General features: G+C 48.2%; 1 protein-coding gene across 19 annotated transcripts in view; it reads left to right on the top strand.

Moving 5' to 3' along the window:
* LOC144114302 (TOX high mobility group box family member 3-like) overlaps positions 1 to 16,259 on the top strand; it is a 460,828-nt gene extending 444,569 nt beyond the window's left edge. For 6 of the 19 annotated variants that reach the window (XM_077647944.1, XM_077647942.1, XM_077647940.1 and 3 more), the window contains 7 exons: positions 3,509 to 3,725; positions 5,432 to 5,553; positions 6,061 to 6,277; positions 8,469 to 8,681; positions 10,965 to 11,108; positions 12,023 to 12,204; positions 14,310 to 16,259. In XM_077647944.1, coding sequence (XP_077504070.1) covers positions 3,509 to 3,725; positions 5,432 to 5,553; positions 6,061 to 6,277; positions 8,469 to 8,681; positions 10,965 to 11,108; positions 12,023 to 12,204; positions 14,310 to 14,370 — 1,156 coding nt within the window. In that variant the 3' untranslated portion in view covers positions 14,371 to 16,259. The remainder of the gene's footprint in view (positions 1 to 3,508; positions 3,726 to 5,431; positions 5,554 to 6,060; positions 6,278 to 8,468; positions 8,682 to 10,964; positions 11,109 to 12,022; positions 12,205 to 14,309) is intronic. The other 13 variants (XR_013311001.1, XR_013311000.1, XR_013311003.1 and 10 more) reach the window with 5 other exon arrangements.
* Positions 16,260 to 16,991: the final 732 nt, after the last annotated feature.

The following is a 16,991-nucleotide window of genomic DNA, read 5'->3' as shown; positions in this document are numbered from 1 at the left end:
ATCGGTCCCCGCTTCGGCCTTCGACGGACGCCGCCATGTTGACCCAGAGCAAAGCGGCTTTAGGACGCACGCTATTTCGGCAAATGTGCCCCAAACGCAAACTCTAGGATCAAGGCGTCTCTTGGGTATGCGCGTACACGTTACGACGCCCCTAACTCTTTGGGGGCCTCGGGCATTCCGGCCCCCTATTCTAAAACTTAATTTTAAAGTGAAGGCTTTACTGGCCGCAAACTTGGGATTTCGCCGTGGCGGTGCTCCGAGAAAGCACATAACGTCACAACGGGCGCCTCGCCGCGGATATCTCTCTCTCGCACCCTAGTCACTACTGCGTATGCGCCACTAGTAGCACCGAGCCACAGGTGTTCCGCCGCTGCGCCTTTCTTCAAAAAATCCAACTTTCAATTTTCAGTTCTCTCTTCTTTCGCTCCCTCCTTTATCCCTCCCTTTACGGCGCGGTTCGGGTGTCCACCGAGATATGCGAGACGGTTACTGTGCAATTTCCTTTCCTCAAAAACCAAACAAAAAAAGTGAGCCGGCGGCGTTCATAGAGTTCATTGGCGTTGACAACTTTGCAAAGGCCGTTCGTTTTCACGAAAGGAAAAGCGCACAACCGGCTCCGTGGGTCAGTGGAGACCTCAATCCCGCTTTCATGTGCGTGGCGTTGGTATCCAACTGTAAAAGCCTGCTTTGATTGCGTTCCGCACACTGGATAGGCAGCGCGCCCTCCCTGCCACCCTGGGAGGTGGCATGCAGTTAATGGTTGATCGCGAGAGATTGATCACCAAATGAACGCTGCGGCCTAGCTCTTGCTGCAGTGCCGCATGTCAGCCACAATTCTGTTGGCGTTAATGCATTCAGGCCACGTCTCTCTCTCACCACCGCCACATGTATCAAAACACGAATGAGACGTCCCCATATCCAGGGAGCCAGTTATATATGCGCCCTTCCTTTCCTCAAAGCCATCGCCGTCTAGAACATTTTAAACGCCAACGCAAATGAACACATTGAACGCCGACACTTTTCGCTTTGTATATCCTGGATTAGCTGAGCTAATTCACATTAATGTTTTTTTTTTTTGCCGTCCAACGTCGTCTCGCCTATGGTTCCGCATCACAGTTCAACAAAAGCTAAGCGTCCACGCTTACTGCCGAACAGTCGCTGTGACGAGTGGCCTGTCTATTCATTGCACCTTTGTGGTAACCGCGTTCCTTTCATCGGGGTGTGTTTCAGGGGGTCTAACGTCACGACGCGGAGCTCATAAGTCACGCGACAATTCTTAAATATCGCGGGCTTTATTTTAAGCTCAACAGCAGCAGCCACGCTGTAATTACCTTGGAGAAAACAGCTTAAATCGGCATTTCTCAACATCATCTACATCTAGAATTTCACGCTGAAGTTAACGACCAAGAAGTTATCTAATTTATTTTGGATAATTAGTAAATCAGCCACATCTAAATAATATGCTGACCTGGTCAACACAACTCCCCACAATCCTTCACGAGACGAATATTAGCAGAGCTCAATTACTTACCCCCTTTTTTAAATCTTCGCAGAAGTTAGCTGAAACATCCTGTATATGAGTGCGGTACAGTGAGCGCATGCCGGCGGCTGCGAGACAATATTTTGTCGGACAGTGCAGGTAGTCTTCATCTTGTCCAATGCGTTTGGCACTGTTGCAATATTCCTTTGCCGATGCGTGCATAGCTGCGGGCTTTTACTCGCGCACGCACACGCAGAAAAGTACCGATGGTTGCCGCCATGCTGTGAGGGCGGACACTTTTCCGCAGCCGTACTTGTCGACGTACGAAGAGGCGCCGACGCTTTTGCACTAACGAGAACGTAAAAAAAAAAAATAACTGCGGTAGATTTGCGTTGTTAGGCCAAATGCAAATTAGGTGCTCTAGCACTTCGGTTTTTACAAGTGTTCGGTTCCAGTGTTCGGATCCATTGTTCACGGATGGAAGTTTCTCCGATAGCGGTAGTCGGTTCATGCCCATATACACGGAACTGGTCATTCTCTACTTTACATTCATAGATCCCCGGGAGTCGCTCTACCACCCCTGGCGCAGTGGTGCAGCACCGATGTGCAGGTGCTGCCATCAACCTCTCGCAACCTCTCGCAACCAATCGTTGATTGAACTGCCACCTGCCTGGCATAATCGCAGGTTGCACACAACCCGATGGGCAGCCTGTCACAAAGCAAGCTTCAGAGCGAGCGAAAGAGAGAGAGAGAGCTAGGGAGGGAACGGCTAAATACGGGGAATTTCCACTAAGTGCTGTCGCATTAAAAACGACGGACAATTTAGTGTGGTCAGGCCAAATGCGATTTGGGTGCAGTAGCACTTCGGTCATACTTCGGTCAATGCGTCATAAGGCTGTGACGGCGATTATGGGTCAATGCCGATATATGCAGAATTGGCCGTTCTCTACTTTGGTTTCATAGATCCCCGGGAGTCCACGTACCACTCCTGGCGCAGTGGTTAAGCGATGCGCCCACCCGTCCGGCGATGGCAGGTACTGCCACCGGTGGGGACCGTGCGACCCATGCTGCTCTTCCGAGCAGCCTCTCGCGACCAGCAGCCGCCGCTGTGGCTCAGTGGTTACGGCACTCGGCTGCCGGCCCCGAAAGACGCGGGTTCGATCCCGGCCGCGGCGGTCGAATTTCGATGGAGGCGAGATTCTAGAGGCCCGTGTGCTGTGCGATGTCAGTGCACGTTAAAGAACCCCAGGTGGTCGAAATTTCCGGAGCCCTTCACTACGGCGTCCCTCATAGCCTGAGTCGCTTTGGGACGTTAAACCCCTATAAACCACATAAACCAACCTCTCGCGACCAGCATTGATATAACTGCCACGGCTAGAAGTTTGCTCCCAATCCAGTGGGCAGGTTGTGATGACGCCAGACAGTGGCGAAATCGGTGACGGGGGTCTTATAATGCCAGCGCTCCAAAACTAATTAAAACCAACAAACATTTCTGAAATAGAAAACAAGCGCGCGATAAATTTAGCAGCAGATAAGTTTGCATACCAATTATGCGGTCTCTAAAAATAATCGTCGATTTTGCAGAAATTTAATTGCAGAACGCTTCGCCTAAGTTAGCGCAATTTTTTGTGCCGATTTAAAATTACAATTAGTCATTCAGTCGGCAATACCAGGCCTGATTCCAACAGTACAGCCAATACTTTTTTTTTACGTGTGCGCGTTCCTCGCATTACAAATTTTGGTCAGTTCCCCGTAAATTTCGCGCTGTTGGGCACGCGGGTGGGCGCGTGCCAGGGCCTCTCGTGGAAGACAAAGACGAGCGGCGCGCACGTGCCAGCCGGGCGCGTGAACCACGCCACGCGCACTTTCGCTGCTCGTTTTGGAGCGCGACGGCCCGCAGCTAGTCGAGCTCCGTGTTCGAGCGATGGACGCACCCCGAGAGAGGCCGGAGCGGCCCTGCAGCCCGCTGTTGGCTGCTATTTTTCGGCGTTTTGGCGTAACCACTGAACGCAGCCCCCGCTCTCGCAGTGTGCCGGCGTATGAGGGTACGTACATGGGCCAGTACCAGTCTCCCCCGGCGGCGCCGCCGCCGCAGGGAGCGCTCATGGGCCCCCCGAGCATGATGCGTGGACCGGCGCCCCGGGCTGGTTCGGCGGGCAGCGGTTCGCCACCGGGATCCAACCACACCTCTCCTGGACAAGAGACTACCAGTGAGGACAGCGATGACAGTACGCCGCTTTCACAGGTGCGTGCGCCGCGAGCGCCTTCCCAACCGTAGCCTTACGTGTCCGCCGTGGGCCTCGTTGAGAGCGCTGTCTCAGAACGTTTAGTCGCCATGGCTTGTGATTTTTCTGAACGTAGACCGCGTCCGTCGACCGTATGAGAAAACTGTCTGTACGTTAGCTTGCAGTCATGCAGTGACCTAATTTCGACTTCAGACCTCGTCTGTAAGCTTTGGTCTTAGGCCTAACCTCAAGACGTGTCCTGTAGGCCTAGGCCTAGGCGGTGAGGCCTCATCCCTAGGCCTCACCGCCTAGCTCGTAGAACAGAGCTTACTGCACCAATTTGCTGCCATACAGTGACCTTCAGGCCTTGTCATAAACCTTGGCCGTAGGCCTAACCCCTAGACCTGTCCTGTAGACCTAACTGCTAGGCACAGCCGTTACGATGCAGTGGCCTTTATTCAGACTTAAGGCCTCGGCCAGAGGCCCAGTTAGGACCAATCCTGTGACCATTGATTCTCTGGGGTGCATTACCCAACATCATCAGCAGCAGCCTGACTACGTCCAATGCAGGCTAAAGGCCTCTTCCGTATCTCTCTGATTAACCTTGTCCTGTGGCAGCTACGGCCACCATATCCCCGCAGACTTGTAAATCTCGTCAGCCCACTTTGGCTCCTGCTACGCTTGCTTTCTCTTTTGATCTGGCCCGTTACCCTTAGCAACCGTCCGTTATCTTGCCTTAGCATTATTACACACCGTGCCCAAGACCATTTCTTCGTCGATTTTGACTAGGATGTCATTAACCCGCCTTTGTTCCCTGACCCACTGGTCTCATTAATAGTACGATGTGTAGCAAATTTCGACCTCCAAATTTTCGAGGGAATAGCGGAGTTTTCAAATCCTGGTCCATAATGCACCACTACGTGGCCTTCAGTGTGCATCTAGAGCCTGTCCTGCGTGTTCACAAAGTGGGGCCCTTGCCCCAGATCTTGTGAGTTTCTTATGGACTGCCTTCGAGGTGCATTTGACTGGCAGGGGTTACATTTGACTGGCAGAGAGTATGTCAGTCTCGTTCTTGACAGCCACGATGGAATGAATAAGTGTTTTGGCAGGTTATGTTAGTCTTAGTTCTATTACTGAAGTAATTCGCCGTGAACGTTTCATTCGGGGAGAATTCGATCGGCAAGAAAAATTACTCGTAGCAAATCGCTTGCTTGCCCAGCGGCTCATCCCCCCTTGTGCTCAGCTGGCAAAGAGCGCGGGGGCGACTATTGACAGAGCGGTGGTAGTTCTTTGACAGCTCCGGCACTTCCTTAAAGACCCGGAAGCAATGGGGCTCTATTCCGCGAGACAGATGGCCGATGCCTTTCAGAAATGTATGGAGCACTATTCCGCGTTTGCTGGGAGTTTCATCCGCTGTTTTTACGAATGCCCTCTTGGCGGCGGCTCTGCCGAAGCAGCCAATCGTCATCAGCTGTCAAGAGCTAGTCTCCCCCACATTTACACACTGCCGCGCATTTTGCGGATCTTTACCTTATATCTATCTAACTGCAGGCCATGTGGCGTGATATTCCTGGTGTATATCCACAACGATTTGGCCATTGTATTGGATTGACCCTTCTATGCCCACTGTCTATGGCACTCGTGTATACAGTCTGGGTCCGCGTGGGGCAGCTGTACTGAAAGTCCACCACAGTATCTGTGTAACGTTGTGCCCTTTCCTGCGCAGCTGGTCGGAGGCGTGAAGCGGCCCTCTCCGGAGCCACTTATGGACAACGGCGGAGGCAAGGCCGCCAAGAAGGCCAAGATGCCGAAGAAGAAAAAGAAGAGGGACCCAAATGAACCGCAAAAGTCAGTGGCCTCGGTCTGCTATGTGTGCATGTCGCCTGTCGGGCTATTTCTCGCTGTGTACAGCAGCCCGCTTGCATGTTCGGTTGCGCAGTTTTCGACATACATGATTTGTGTCCTTGGCCGTAGTGGAAGTCCGATGTTTTTGACGAGTGGTCCCATTTGCACAGGACGTGAGCGTTTTTAAAATAAGCATAGCAAGAGGCGTACTAAGCTGGAGCCACTTAACATTTCTGAAAGGCCGTGGGGGCACCGACACCAGGGAATCCCCGTAAAGTGAGCTGTGTGCCATTGAGGAATAGTTCGATTGACAAGGGTAGTCATTTGCGACTACCTGCTTCTGGCGAGCGCTAAATAGTAATTGAACTTGTTTAGAATTACTGCTATTTACAGCATGTTTTTTTGCTGTGAACATTGTAGTACCTGAACATGTTTCCTGTAACTTCTCCCTCTACCGGAATTTCGGAGCATGCAAGCTCGAGGTGACAGCGTTTCACCTCTTTCCTGCAGGCCGGTGTCGGCGTATGCGCTGTTCTTCCGCGACACCCAAGCAGCCATCAAGGGCCAGAACCCAAACGCCAGCTTTGGCGAAGTCTCCAAGATAGTAGCTTCAATGTGGGACGGCCTCGAGGCTGATCATAAGAACGTGTACAAGAAGAAAACTGAGGCTGCCAAGAAGGAATATCTGAAGGCGCTTGCTGCGTACCGGGCGAGCCTTGTCTCCAAGGTATTGAGAACTTTTCTGCCTAGTCTCCCTTGCTTGGCCTTTGTGTTCTCAAGTGTCGTGTGTGCGTAAAGGCTGCAGCGTAAACCTATATAACGTTTTACGTTGAGGAGGGGGGGCTCACGTCACTACTAATTCGCCGCTTTGTCTCGCGTAACTTTTCAGCCGAAAAACATTGCATTATTGAAGATAACTTCTGGGTTAACTTCTGGGTTTTGACAGTTGCTAGATTTAGCGAGCATGAATGGGCTCTACCATTATCTCCCCACCTCGTATGGAGAGACCTGCACACTTCTATGGCCTGCGCGCAACAGAAGCACGCATGCAGCAAAATATTAGGTTGCGTGGCTTTATGCGCCACATAACGAATGACTGACGTTGGGGTCCTTGTATTTATCAACTGGCTGTGACCCGGCAGGCGCGTGTAATCTGTTCTTGGTTTGCGCAGATCGAGCGCGCTGCTGCGCAAGGTAGCAGCCTCGTCCGAGGCCGCGATGCAACCGTGCTCAGATCTGTGCTGTTTTGCGCGGCGCGTGCCTATGCGAGCTGGTTCCGCTGTCGTCACAGTGGGCAATAATTAGCTGTGTCTCATGTGGCCTCTTGAGGCGAGGGCAGAAATTGTAATTGCTATGTGTGTGCCTTCCACTTACAATGCCTTGCAGTTCGAAAACGCACACACGTAAATGCTGCACTTGTGCTGCTGCACATCGCTAGCACAGAGCACCGACAAGGCTTAGTTGGAACGCCTGGCGAGGAGGTTGTTCGGCACGAAGCATCGAGGATCGCATCGTTTGTGTTTGTGATGCCGAAAGACCACCTTATTCGCGTTGCTGAAGACGTGTGTACTAGCCGCCGCTTCGGCTCAGTGATTATGGTATTCGGCTGCTGACCCGAAAAACGCGGGTTCGATCCCGGCCGCGGCGGTCAAATTTCGATGGAGGCGAATTTCTAGAGGCCCGTGTACTGTGCGATGTCAGTGCACGTTAAAGAACCCCAGGTGGTCGAAATTTCCCGAGCCCTCCACTACGACATCCCTCATAGCCTGAGTCGCTTCGGGACGTTAAACCCCCATAAATCAAACAAGACTTGTGTACCTTGAGACTTCTGGACAGAGCATAGTTCATCGCAGCTCATCATTGCGAGTCGCGCTGCCACTTGCGCCACGTGCCGCATGGCGTCATGCAGTTTCCACTGAGAAATTCCTGCGTTTTTCCATCTGTAAAGAAAAGTTTTATAGACTTGCTTTGTCGTGGTGAAAAATTTCTTTTGCATCTGTGGGGGATTAGTGTAGTTTGACAGGCCTGCATATGTCTGTGTTTGGCTTTAATGCTGTGTAGTGGAGGATGAAGAGAAGCCTCTTTGAGGCAACAACAAGAATTCAATGAAGCAGGGGCAGAGCCAGCATTCAGTTAAGCAAGGGCAGGGTTATTTGTCTTTGAAGCTTTGCTAGGCAGTGGCTCAAGAACACTGAAAACTGAAAAAAAAAAAAAACTTCACAAAACGGGAAAAAATGCAAGCAAGATAGATGAAATATCTTCACTGTACAGCCGCTGTGGTGGCTCAGTGGTTATGGCGCCCTGCTGCTGACCCGAAAGACGCGGGTTAGATCCCAGCCACACCGGTCGAATTTCGATCGATGGAGGCGAAATTCTAGAGGCCCATGTACTGTGTGATGTCAGTGCACATTCAAGAACCCCAGGTAGTTAAAATTTCTGGAGCCCTTCACTACTGTGTCCCTCAAAGCCTGAGTTGCTTTGGGACTTTAAACCCCCATAAACCATCTTCACTATGCATGTGGACAACCTTTTATGGCAATGCAATGGAGACTATGCAGGAAAGAGTACGAGACGGTCCTTTGTCTCCGAGCTTTGGGGAGTGGGCTCCTCAACACAACTGATCCCGCACTGTATCTCAAACTTCCATCCTTCACCTTTCCACGGGGACAAATGACTGTTCCCTTCCCTAGCCTCTGCTGCATTGCAATGAAAAGTTGTCTGCAAGTCTAGCCTGTAAAACTGTACCAACATGCAATACTAAGGATTTTTGTGTGAATCTGAAATAGTTTCTGGGGCAGTTAAATCTTGGCTATTATGCGATATGCCAGAAGGTCCTGGCTTCCCTTATGCATACGCTGACAGGCCGTTTAGGTTATGCATGGCCATTTTACAACGGCGCAACGGGTGCTTTGTGGCAGGCCGCTGCTGATCACTCGGACACACTGTACGCCAGTGGGCCTGTCAGTTCATCAAGTGCGGTGCCCTCACCACCCCAGGGGAGCCTGTCACCCCTGCAGAAGAAGAGTCCACTGCTGACCTCGCTGATGGAAGGGGGCTCCCCGCATCAGTACATGGCCATGAGCCCTCCCCAAGGCATGCTTAATGCTCAGCAGCAGGTATGGCCCAACATGGTAAGCACGCACCTTTTCAACATACATATATTAGTTAAGTAACTAAATGCCTGATCATTGTGTAGTCTTACCCCTAAATGCTTGGTTCTTAAGTGCTTTGTTCAGCATTTGCTTGCATTCGAGATCAGATGTGGAGGCATTCATGGAAGCATTGTTAAAAGCAAAGCAAAGCAAATCAACTCACTGGAGCATTTAATTCTAAAATGTACTATAGGACCTTCAGATTTTTAAGGGGAGATGCTACTCTGAAAAACTTAATATTTGTGACAGCTTAATGAAATTTTCACCATTTAAAGAGTTCGAGCTCCTCTTTTTAAATCTGATTTTCGTTTTTTGATAGCTCATTTTGTTGGCTTTCTGCATGTCATGGATTAGTGAAAACAATGCATGTTAGTGCACACTTGGGTCATAACAGCGAGCACAAGGGAACACTACAAAATAGCTCAAATTGCTCCCTAAGAATAGTAGAATACAATAAAGCATAGAGAAACAGTGTAACGTTTCTTTTATTCTAGAAAAATGTTATAAAACACTTTGCTTTACTATCGTTGACGAAGACATTTTTCAAATTATCGTACTGCATGTGTTCGTAAAAGGCTCTGAAAGTGGTTTCTTTGTATTCAGGACATGTTAAGGCATAAGCATGCCAAATTTAATTGTGATTGGGCTATATAAAGTGCCCAAATTTTAGTGCACAAACTCTAAAAATGTCACAAAATGAAGAACAGAGAAAAACTTGTTTGAAAGCTAGAAAATAAGTTTGTTACTATTCCAATCACGCAATATTGATGAAATTTACATATAATGCTGGCAAGAGTGTCCTAAAATAGCACACAGTCTGAAAGCACCAGCCCCATATGTTGTCCCTTGACAGCCCCTGCGAGCTGCCTCCTCCAGGCGGGCCTTCTTTGTTGCACTGCGACGATGGGCCCTTACTTCAGCAGTCTCCTTTGCAGACATGCTTGAAATGCTTTGGTGGTGACGGCAGAGAAAGCTTTGTGATGCACTGGTTTTGGAGCACCAAGTATAGCACAAAGGCGCTCAAGCAACTCGTGCCGGGCCGATCGCGCGCGCTGCGACCACCAACTTGACGTTTACGGCGAAGGTGTGTCTCACGCTACCGCGGGTCACCACTGCTGTTGCACGACGGAGATACGCGGCTTCAGGTGTAGGTGCACGCGATGATGTTCGCAGGACACGCTTCATTTCGGCAGCGCAGTTCTAAAAACGAAGCCAGTCCTTTTCGTTTTCCGACTGATTCTCGGACTGACAGATCGCATCGCCCGCTGGTTGGGCATGCCGCGTCACTGACGAGCTTGCTCAACTCGCTGATCTCGCAGATAACTGCACTTGCGTGCTTGTCCTCATGCTTGCGGTCGCCATCAAGCATCTTTAGCTTTCGCTCTGATGCACTGACGAAGTCGTCGACGCTCCGGAATAAGCTCGAAGAACGCGCATCGGGTCCGTCACCGTTGCCGCGGTTAGGACTAGCAGCAGCCGAATCTGCAGTCTCCGGCGCTCTCCGCTTGCGCTTGGGGCGCCTCCCTTTGCACTGACTCCTCGTCGAGAACTTCCGTGCGCAAAACTCTCGTTTCTCGCAGACATCCATGGCGGAAAAAAGTACAGAAATGTGGGCAGACGCGTTGGTTCTGGCCTTGGTCACAGCCGAAGAAAGAGCGAACGCGTCCGGCGCGCGTCCGGATGTGCCGCAGCCAATGGCCACGTACCACGTGATTTAAGAGGCCAGTCGCGGCGCTCGATTTCGGTGGGAAACGATGTTTTTTTTTCTCGTATTTTTATCAAGAATGCGCCACTGCCGAAGTAGCTTCTGGGAGAAGAGCGAGAACTCAGGAGGAGCGGGAGACGCCGTTGGGAGAAATGGCGCGTACCCGAAGATCACGAAAATCGGTGAGATTCGCGCTTTCATGAGCCACCGCGAATGCTTTAATTGCGTTTTTTATACTACACGGGCGCCTTCGCGTTTCGCTGTTTCCTTAAAACGGGCAAGGCGTCGAGCCGAACGGATGATGGCGTTTTAAAAAACAAAGATGGAGGTTTTGACATTTTTCTCAGTGTGATTTTTGCTGTTCTTTGCAAAGCTTTGACTTCAGTGGTGGTGACATTAAGGCAATTAGCACTAGTGTGAAGTCTGCTTTGGTCATAGTAAATGTAGGAGTGAATTTCAAATGCATTAGCAACCTTGCTATTCATGCTAGCCAGAGTTGTTTTAATTTAGGTGCTTGTACTGACATGTTGACCGCCTTCTGTATCCTTCATTTAAAGCACCACATGGCACAGAGTCCTTCCATGATGCCCCAGCAGCCATCCCAGCAGGCAATGATGCAGCAACACTCTCCACCCCAGCAGATGATGATGGCTCCTGTCTCAGTTGCTGCTCCATCCTACACGGCTGATCTGATGTCTGCAGTGAGTGCATTGTCTTGTACATACCTGAATGCAAGCACTGTCGGCTGTATTGTACTCTCCTTCAAAATATTGTTTGCTTGCTTGTTCCTCTGCATGCATCTCTACTTAAAGCTGTATAGTTACGTCATTTGCATTTTCTTCATCGGTGAGAGTCTTACTGTGGCATTCTGCAGTTTTCCTTGTTTTCATATACGAGCTCATTTGACTTTTTAATAACCACAAGCACAAACATTTTGTGTATGTGCTGTGCTTATGACTATTGCTAGTGGGTAATTTACTAATTTTCTCCAACTTGGCTGTTTGTTGCCTTAGACATATAGTGGAACAACATGACAGAACATCACAGTAGGAGTAGCTTGACTGCAAGCTATACATTGGGTGCTTATTCTGGTGTAATTCAAATGCACTATTTAAGTAAATAACCTGCTGCAGACATCTCTTTTTGATCATATCACACACTGCTATGATAAAGAAGTTAGGGGCAGCTTTGATCATAGCACATTTTAAATTTATAGGCAGTCACATCTTCAACAAAGCAAATGCTTAAAATAAGCACAGCATTGTCTTCAGAGACCACAGTGGTTTTGGCCTTGACCCTTTGCATTGTTGCATTGAAACAGCTTGTGCAATGTGCAGCAGCTGATGTGGAGAAGCTAAATGATGGCCTGTGTAAGGAACTTTTATGCCTGAGGCACCACAGTATGAGCAAAGAACGCATGCTTCTTGCTCATAGAGTGCCTGTTGCATGTGTGCGTGCACGGGTGGGAGGAGGCGTGGCGCCGCAAGCCGCCCCTCATCACGTGGCTGACGGGTTGAGTGGAGCTGCTGCGGCGTGGACGGCTGGACACCCCCGAGGCGCGTGTAGTCGTTGTGGCACGCCTGTTGAGAGGTGTTGCGCCGGTTGAAATCTGCAGCCTCCACCCTCGCTGTCCAGCCCAGCTTCCAGTGGTGGGGGCATGATGGACCAGCAGGGGCCTATGCCTGGAGGAGCCTGCCACCAGCGGTGCATCCGCAACGGCTGCCCCAACCCAGCCATTGAGTCGCACGACTGGGACCGCGAATACTGCAGCAGCGAGTGTGTCGTCTCTCATTGCAGGTAAGCGTTTGGGCGTCTATCTTTACCACAGCATTTACATATTTCTGTGCTGCCTGCATCCAGAATGGAAAGTTAATCTCGGGTCCACCAAATGATATTTGTTTACCATGGCAAGTTACCCAGGGAGTATTTCAGTTCCTCAGATTAATTAGCCCTGCATATTTTTATTTGTCCTGCACTCGTATTTTTGACCAGCTTGGTATTAGTTGCTGGGATAATCACCAAGATATGTGTAATTGGCTAGAATGCCAGTATTTTAATTAACATTCATGTAATTAATTTCAGTTATCATTAAAGTGGCAGTCAAAGTATAGCCTCAGTCCATAAGGTGCATGGCCTGCCCTGCAATTTTAGACACCAGTGGGTAACATTCTTGAGGGCGTCTGTGTGCAATACTTTATCAAAATGCGGTGTAACTGATGGCAGTGCAGTTACCCTTTAGCTACAATTGACAGGTATACGTGACACTCCTACTTGGGCTTTGAAGGCCACTTTGCAGTGTACTTTTGACTGCCGCTCTAGAAATCTGGCCGTACATATGCTGCTTTGGGCATAAAAACCATCATGTATGAGTTTTAAGAAAATTATTAGGTCATAAATAGGTCTTTATTGCTCTCTTACAGAATCTGCAGTGCGATAATCCTTTAGACAGCATTATAAGGGTGGTATTTAATGGTGTATCACATACGATGCAGCATGCAGTTATAGGTAATTTTGTTGCTATATGGTGTTTCGTAATTTGAGCTGCAGAAAATAAATTCCCCGCATTCGAGTGCTTTTACTTACTTTTTTACACCCAGAAGGTTACTTACCTAGTTAATCGTTGTAATTAAAACAGTGATAGGACACCAGCACATTATGGCGGAAAGGGAAGTGAGGTCCTCTGTCCATTCAGCAGGTGGTATCAACAGCGGCTCTAGTATACTGGGTGAGGACAACTAAGATGAACTCATTTTGGTGGAGGTAGAAAAAGCCTGAAATACAAGAGATTTTTAAAGGAACAAAGTAAACAATAATGAAGCTAGTTGTTTTTGAAGTGCAGAGAGCTAAAGGCCAATCAAACTAATAAAAAGGATGCAAAAGAAACTGGATTTGTCTAAAGCAGCAACGTAACATGCTTGGTCGTGGCACAGCAGGGACAATGATCAAAGGTAAAGACAATGACAAATTTTTGTGGAAAAAACTCTACACAAAGAATCCAACTGTGTAAGCCTATTCCTAGATCATACGGAATAGGAATATGCGACGATAGGAAGTTAGCTTCACGATTCAACTCTTTAATAAAGAGCACTCAAGGCAACCACCCTCTTGGCCTCTTGGTGCTGTTGCCGGCTTTTGAAGGCCGCTTAGACAGAGACCATTTTCCCTTTTGCTTAGATTAGGTTTGGCTTGGACGAGCAATGGTACTCTGAATGAAGACACCCCACCAGCTTCCAAGTGTTGCAACGAAAGCACATTGTAACCAGTGCCATAGGTGTTTAGCCACCACAAGTATTAGTCATGTGTTTTAGGGGCTAGTCTGGCTGGATATCTGAAAAATACTTTTCATTCAAGAAATGACCATTCTGTGGTTTGGTCTTGTAATTCGTGTTTAGTTATGGCTGTTTAAATGCACTTTTATATTTTCACAAAAAGTACGCCTAACTGATGGTGTATCACATATGATATGCGACAAAAAATTGCTAAAACGCATCAACCAGATCATTTTTCTGGAAACTAAAGTTGGTATGGGTAAGGTGGTATGCAGCTCACTAATTTTTTTAGCCAAAAATAAAAATTCATACATTAAGGTGTTAACTCAGCATCTAAACTTCTTCTGGAGTGTGTACGAAACTGTTGACAGGACCGGAGCATCAGTTCAAATGAACTGAAGTTCACATTAATTGAATTAAAATTAATGGGCTTGCACTGCACCTTCTAGTTACCTGGCAATTAGCATAAGTTTGCCTTCTTTGTGATACGCATGGCATGTTCTTGTGGGAGCCATAAAAAGCGAGTGTGAATCAGCTGTTGACGCATAACGGCCGCGTGACTGCTGTAGCAAGCATAGCTTTCCATGGGTGTATTATGTTATGAAGTAGTCTTTATTTTTTTTCATATTTCAGGGATGTCTTCACCGCCTGGGTGGCGCAACGACAGGTTGGCACCAACTCTTTTGTCAAGTAACTGGCCCGCAGCACATGTCAAGGCAACTGTGCTCGACATCCTCCTATTTTTTTAACTGAGAGATAAAGGGCCAGTCTTACCCAGGTCTTGTGAGTTCATCTCTACCCTGACCTTGTGGGGTCTTGTTTTTTTTTTTTACTAGTTGCTACACAGGCTCCCCCCCCCCCTCCCCCCCCTTTGCACTGCTGCTTGTTTTGTGTTGTTTTGCTTTGTTGCATTATGGCCACTGGGAAAGGCTGACACACTAGTGTATGGTTTACTGTGTGTATAAACATTTGATAGTTCTATGTTTGTATAATAAAAAGTGGTCTCCTAGTAATGCATTCCACATTGTGGCTATGTTCTGCTGCCGACTGGAGGGAGTTCTCCTGCTCTGTTCTGCTGTTCAGCCATTCTGCTCCCGAGCCAACACAAACAGCTTGGTGCGTGTGTTGACGGTCAGGTGGCAAGCATCACCCAGTGGCAAGCAGCGAGACTGCCATCCTAGTGCTGCAGAGATTGTGGACAGATGGGTGTGCTGGAGGAGCAGCAGCGAAAGGTGTGGGCGCCTGTGTGACAGTGCCCCCATGCTGGGCTGCACAAAGAAGAGCAAGACAGTTGTGCTGCATGAACTAGCATTGGAAGTGGCAATTGGAAGTGCGTGGAGAGACACTTGCACCATCGCTGTTATCTGCTCATACTCTTGTGCAAAGGCTCTTATTATCCTTCTGTAACTGCTGCTACCTGTACGAAGCTCGACACCAGTCTGCTTGCTCCCTGTGCTGGCTCCCTTCATTTCTGTTCTTGCTCCTGCATTGTTTCTTGTTTTGCAAAAATGTTGCTTTATGAAGCCTGGTTTTCTATGTTCAGACTAAAAAAAAAAAAGCCATTGTTGAATATTCTGTGTGGAAGATCAAGCTATGCTTGCCTGTGTAGTCCTCCCCGCTCCCTCTCTAGAGAGTTGTCACATTTAATGCTGCAATGTCTAGATTCAGCCGAAGCTGTCTGCAACAAAGCTGGTGGTCACGAACACTGCAGTTGTGTTCTTTTAACGCATTAGTGCGCATCCCTTAACTGCTGCACCTAGACTTTGTTACAGTTAGTGCAAGGTGTGAGCCTGGAACTTGTGCTTTATTGCTCTCAGCTGGAGGGAACTACTACTTGGCATTACCCAGAGTCTTGTGCTGCTTGGGTTTCTTTTGCTTCTGTGGTGGTACTTCATTGCTAAGCAGGCTATTTGTAGTAGCCTGCTTGGCAGCCACCACTGTTAATTGATGCAATTGCTCATCTTCCTGTTTTTGCTTAGAGGGCTCTCCCCCATTTGTCTTGTCTTCTTGGGAACATCCTGTAAAATATGGTGTACATAACAGGCACATCAATCCGTTACAAAAACCTTATGTGAAGATATGTGGAATAGCAACTAGCATTTAATTTTGTATATGAACTGTACATGCCTAAGTACATGGAAATGTTTTATGGTGTGAAACATTGCAAGAGCAATTTGGAAGAGACTATTCAGCAGGTGCCCGCAATGTGTTCTGATGCAGCTCAGCATTATTGCAGTATCAGGGTCTAGAAGGAAACAAGAGAACAAAGTCTATTTGATTTCCTTCTGTGAGGCTTGTTGCTTGTGCCGATCAATGCTGTGATCAAGTCTGCTGATGCTGGCATGCAAACTTTTCTGTAAGAAACGGCTAATGAATGAAATGATTAGCAGCAGCAGGTTTATATGGCGTTGAATTCAGACCACACAAGAAAAGTTTGACAGATCCACACCTTGGCAAACAAAGTGAAAGTTGCATCATGCATTGAGAGTATTAGTGTTAAGAGTGAGAGCAGTGTTCCGTGATTACAATTGTCAGTTCTTGTACTGTTTTATTTAATCTAAATAAAGACATACTGGAACTCGATGTGTGCCCTTCTGTTATGAATGTGAAATATTTTTTTCTGGTAATTTTTACTGGTTCTCTACTAGTGTTACCTTGCCTTTTTTTTTATGTTCCCTTCAAGTGCGGCATGCACATTTGTACATGCATTTTAATAATCCCCATATACACCATTTTACGAGGAGTGGGCAGGAGAGGGAGATATACTCCCAAACACTTGCGCTGCGCAATACCCCACTGTTGCCATCCTCCCCTGGGCTGATAAACCAGCGCACGGAGCAACGTTCGGCTGGTTAGCCATCGGTTAAGCACGTATTTGCGTCTGTACAACAAAAACTGCAAGTTGTACGGAAAGCAAACGTCCTCTAGACATGAATGCTTTATCGCCGGTTGCGGCAGTAGTCGACAGAAGTAAACAAAAAACAAAAAAAGCTGCAAGTATGTACGCGCACCATGTTATGCGAAGGTCTCGGCTTGTCTGCGATGTCTGTTTTTTCACCGCTTTCCTGCCGACCCCGAGTTTCATTGGTAGGGGACGTAGTTGAACACAAAATACTTGCACCAACAACAAGCTTACGCGTCAGCGCATTTTGTGAATAAAATACAGACAGAAGTAAACCCATTGCCCGTGCTTAATATTGGGAGCGGAACGAAGCACAGTGCCTTGTGTACCTAACTATACCCTGTACATAATCTTAAGAGATCAAGCTTTTGGATGGTCTTGGCAAAGCTGTTTTAATTCAGCAGTACACGATG

The sequence above is a fragment of the Amblyomma americanum genome, chromosome 1 (genome assembly GCF_052857255.1).
Source record: "Amblyomma americanum isolate KBUSLIRL-KWMA chromosome 1, ASM5285725v1, whole genome shotgun sequence".
Taxonomy (NCBI): domain Eukaryota; kingdom Metazoa; phylum Arthropoda; class Arachnida; order Ixodida; family Ixodidae; genus Amblyomma; species Amblyomma americanum.
This window is presented reverse-complemented; position numbering and strand designations above follow the sequence as displayed.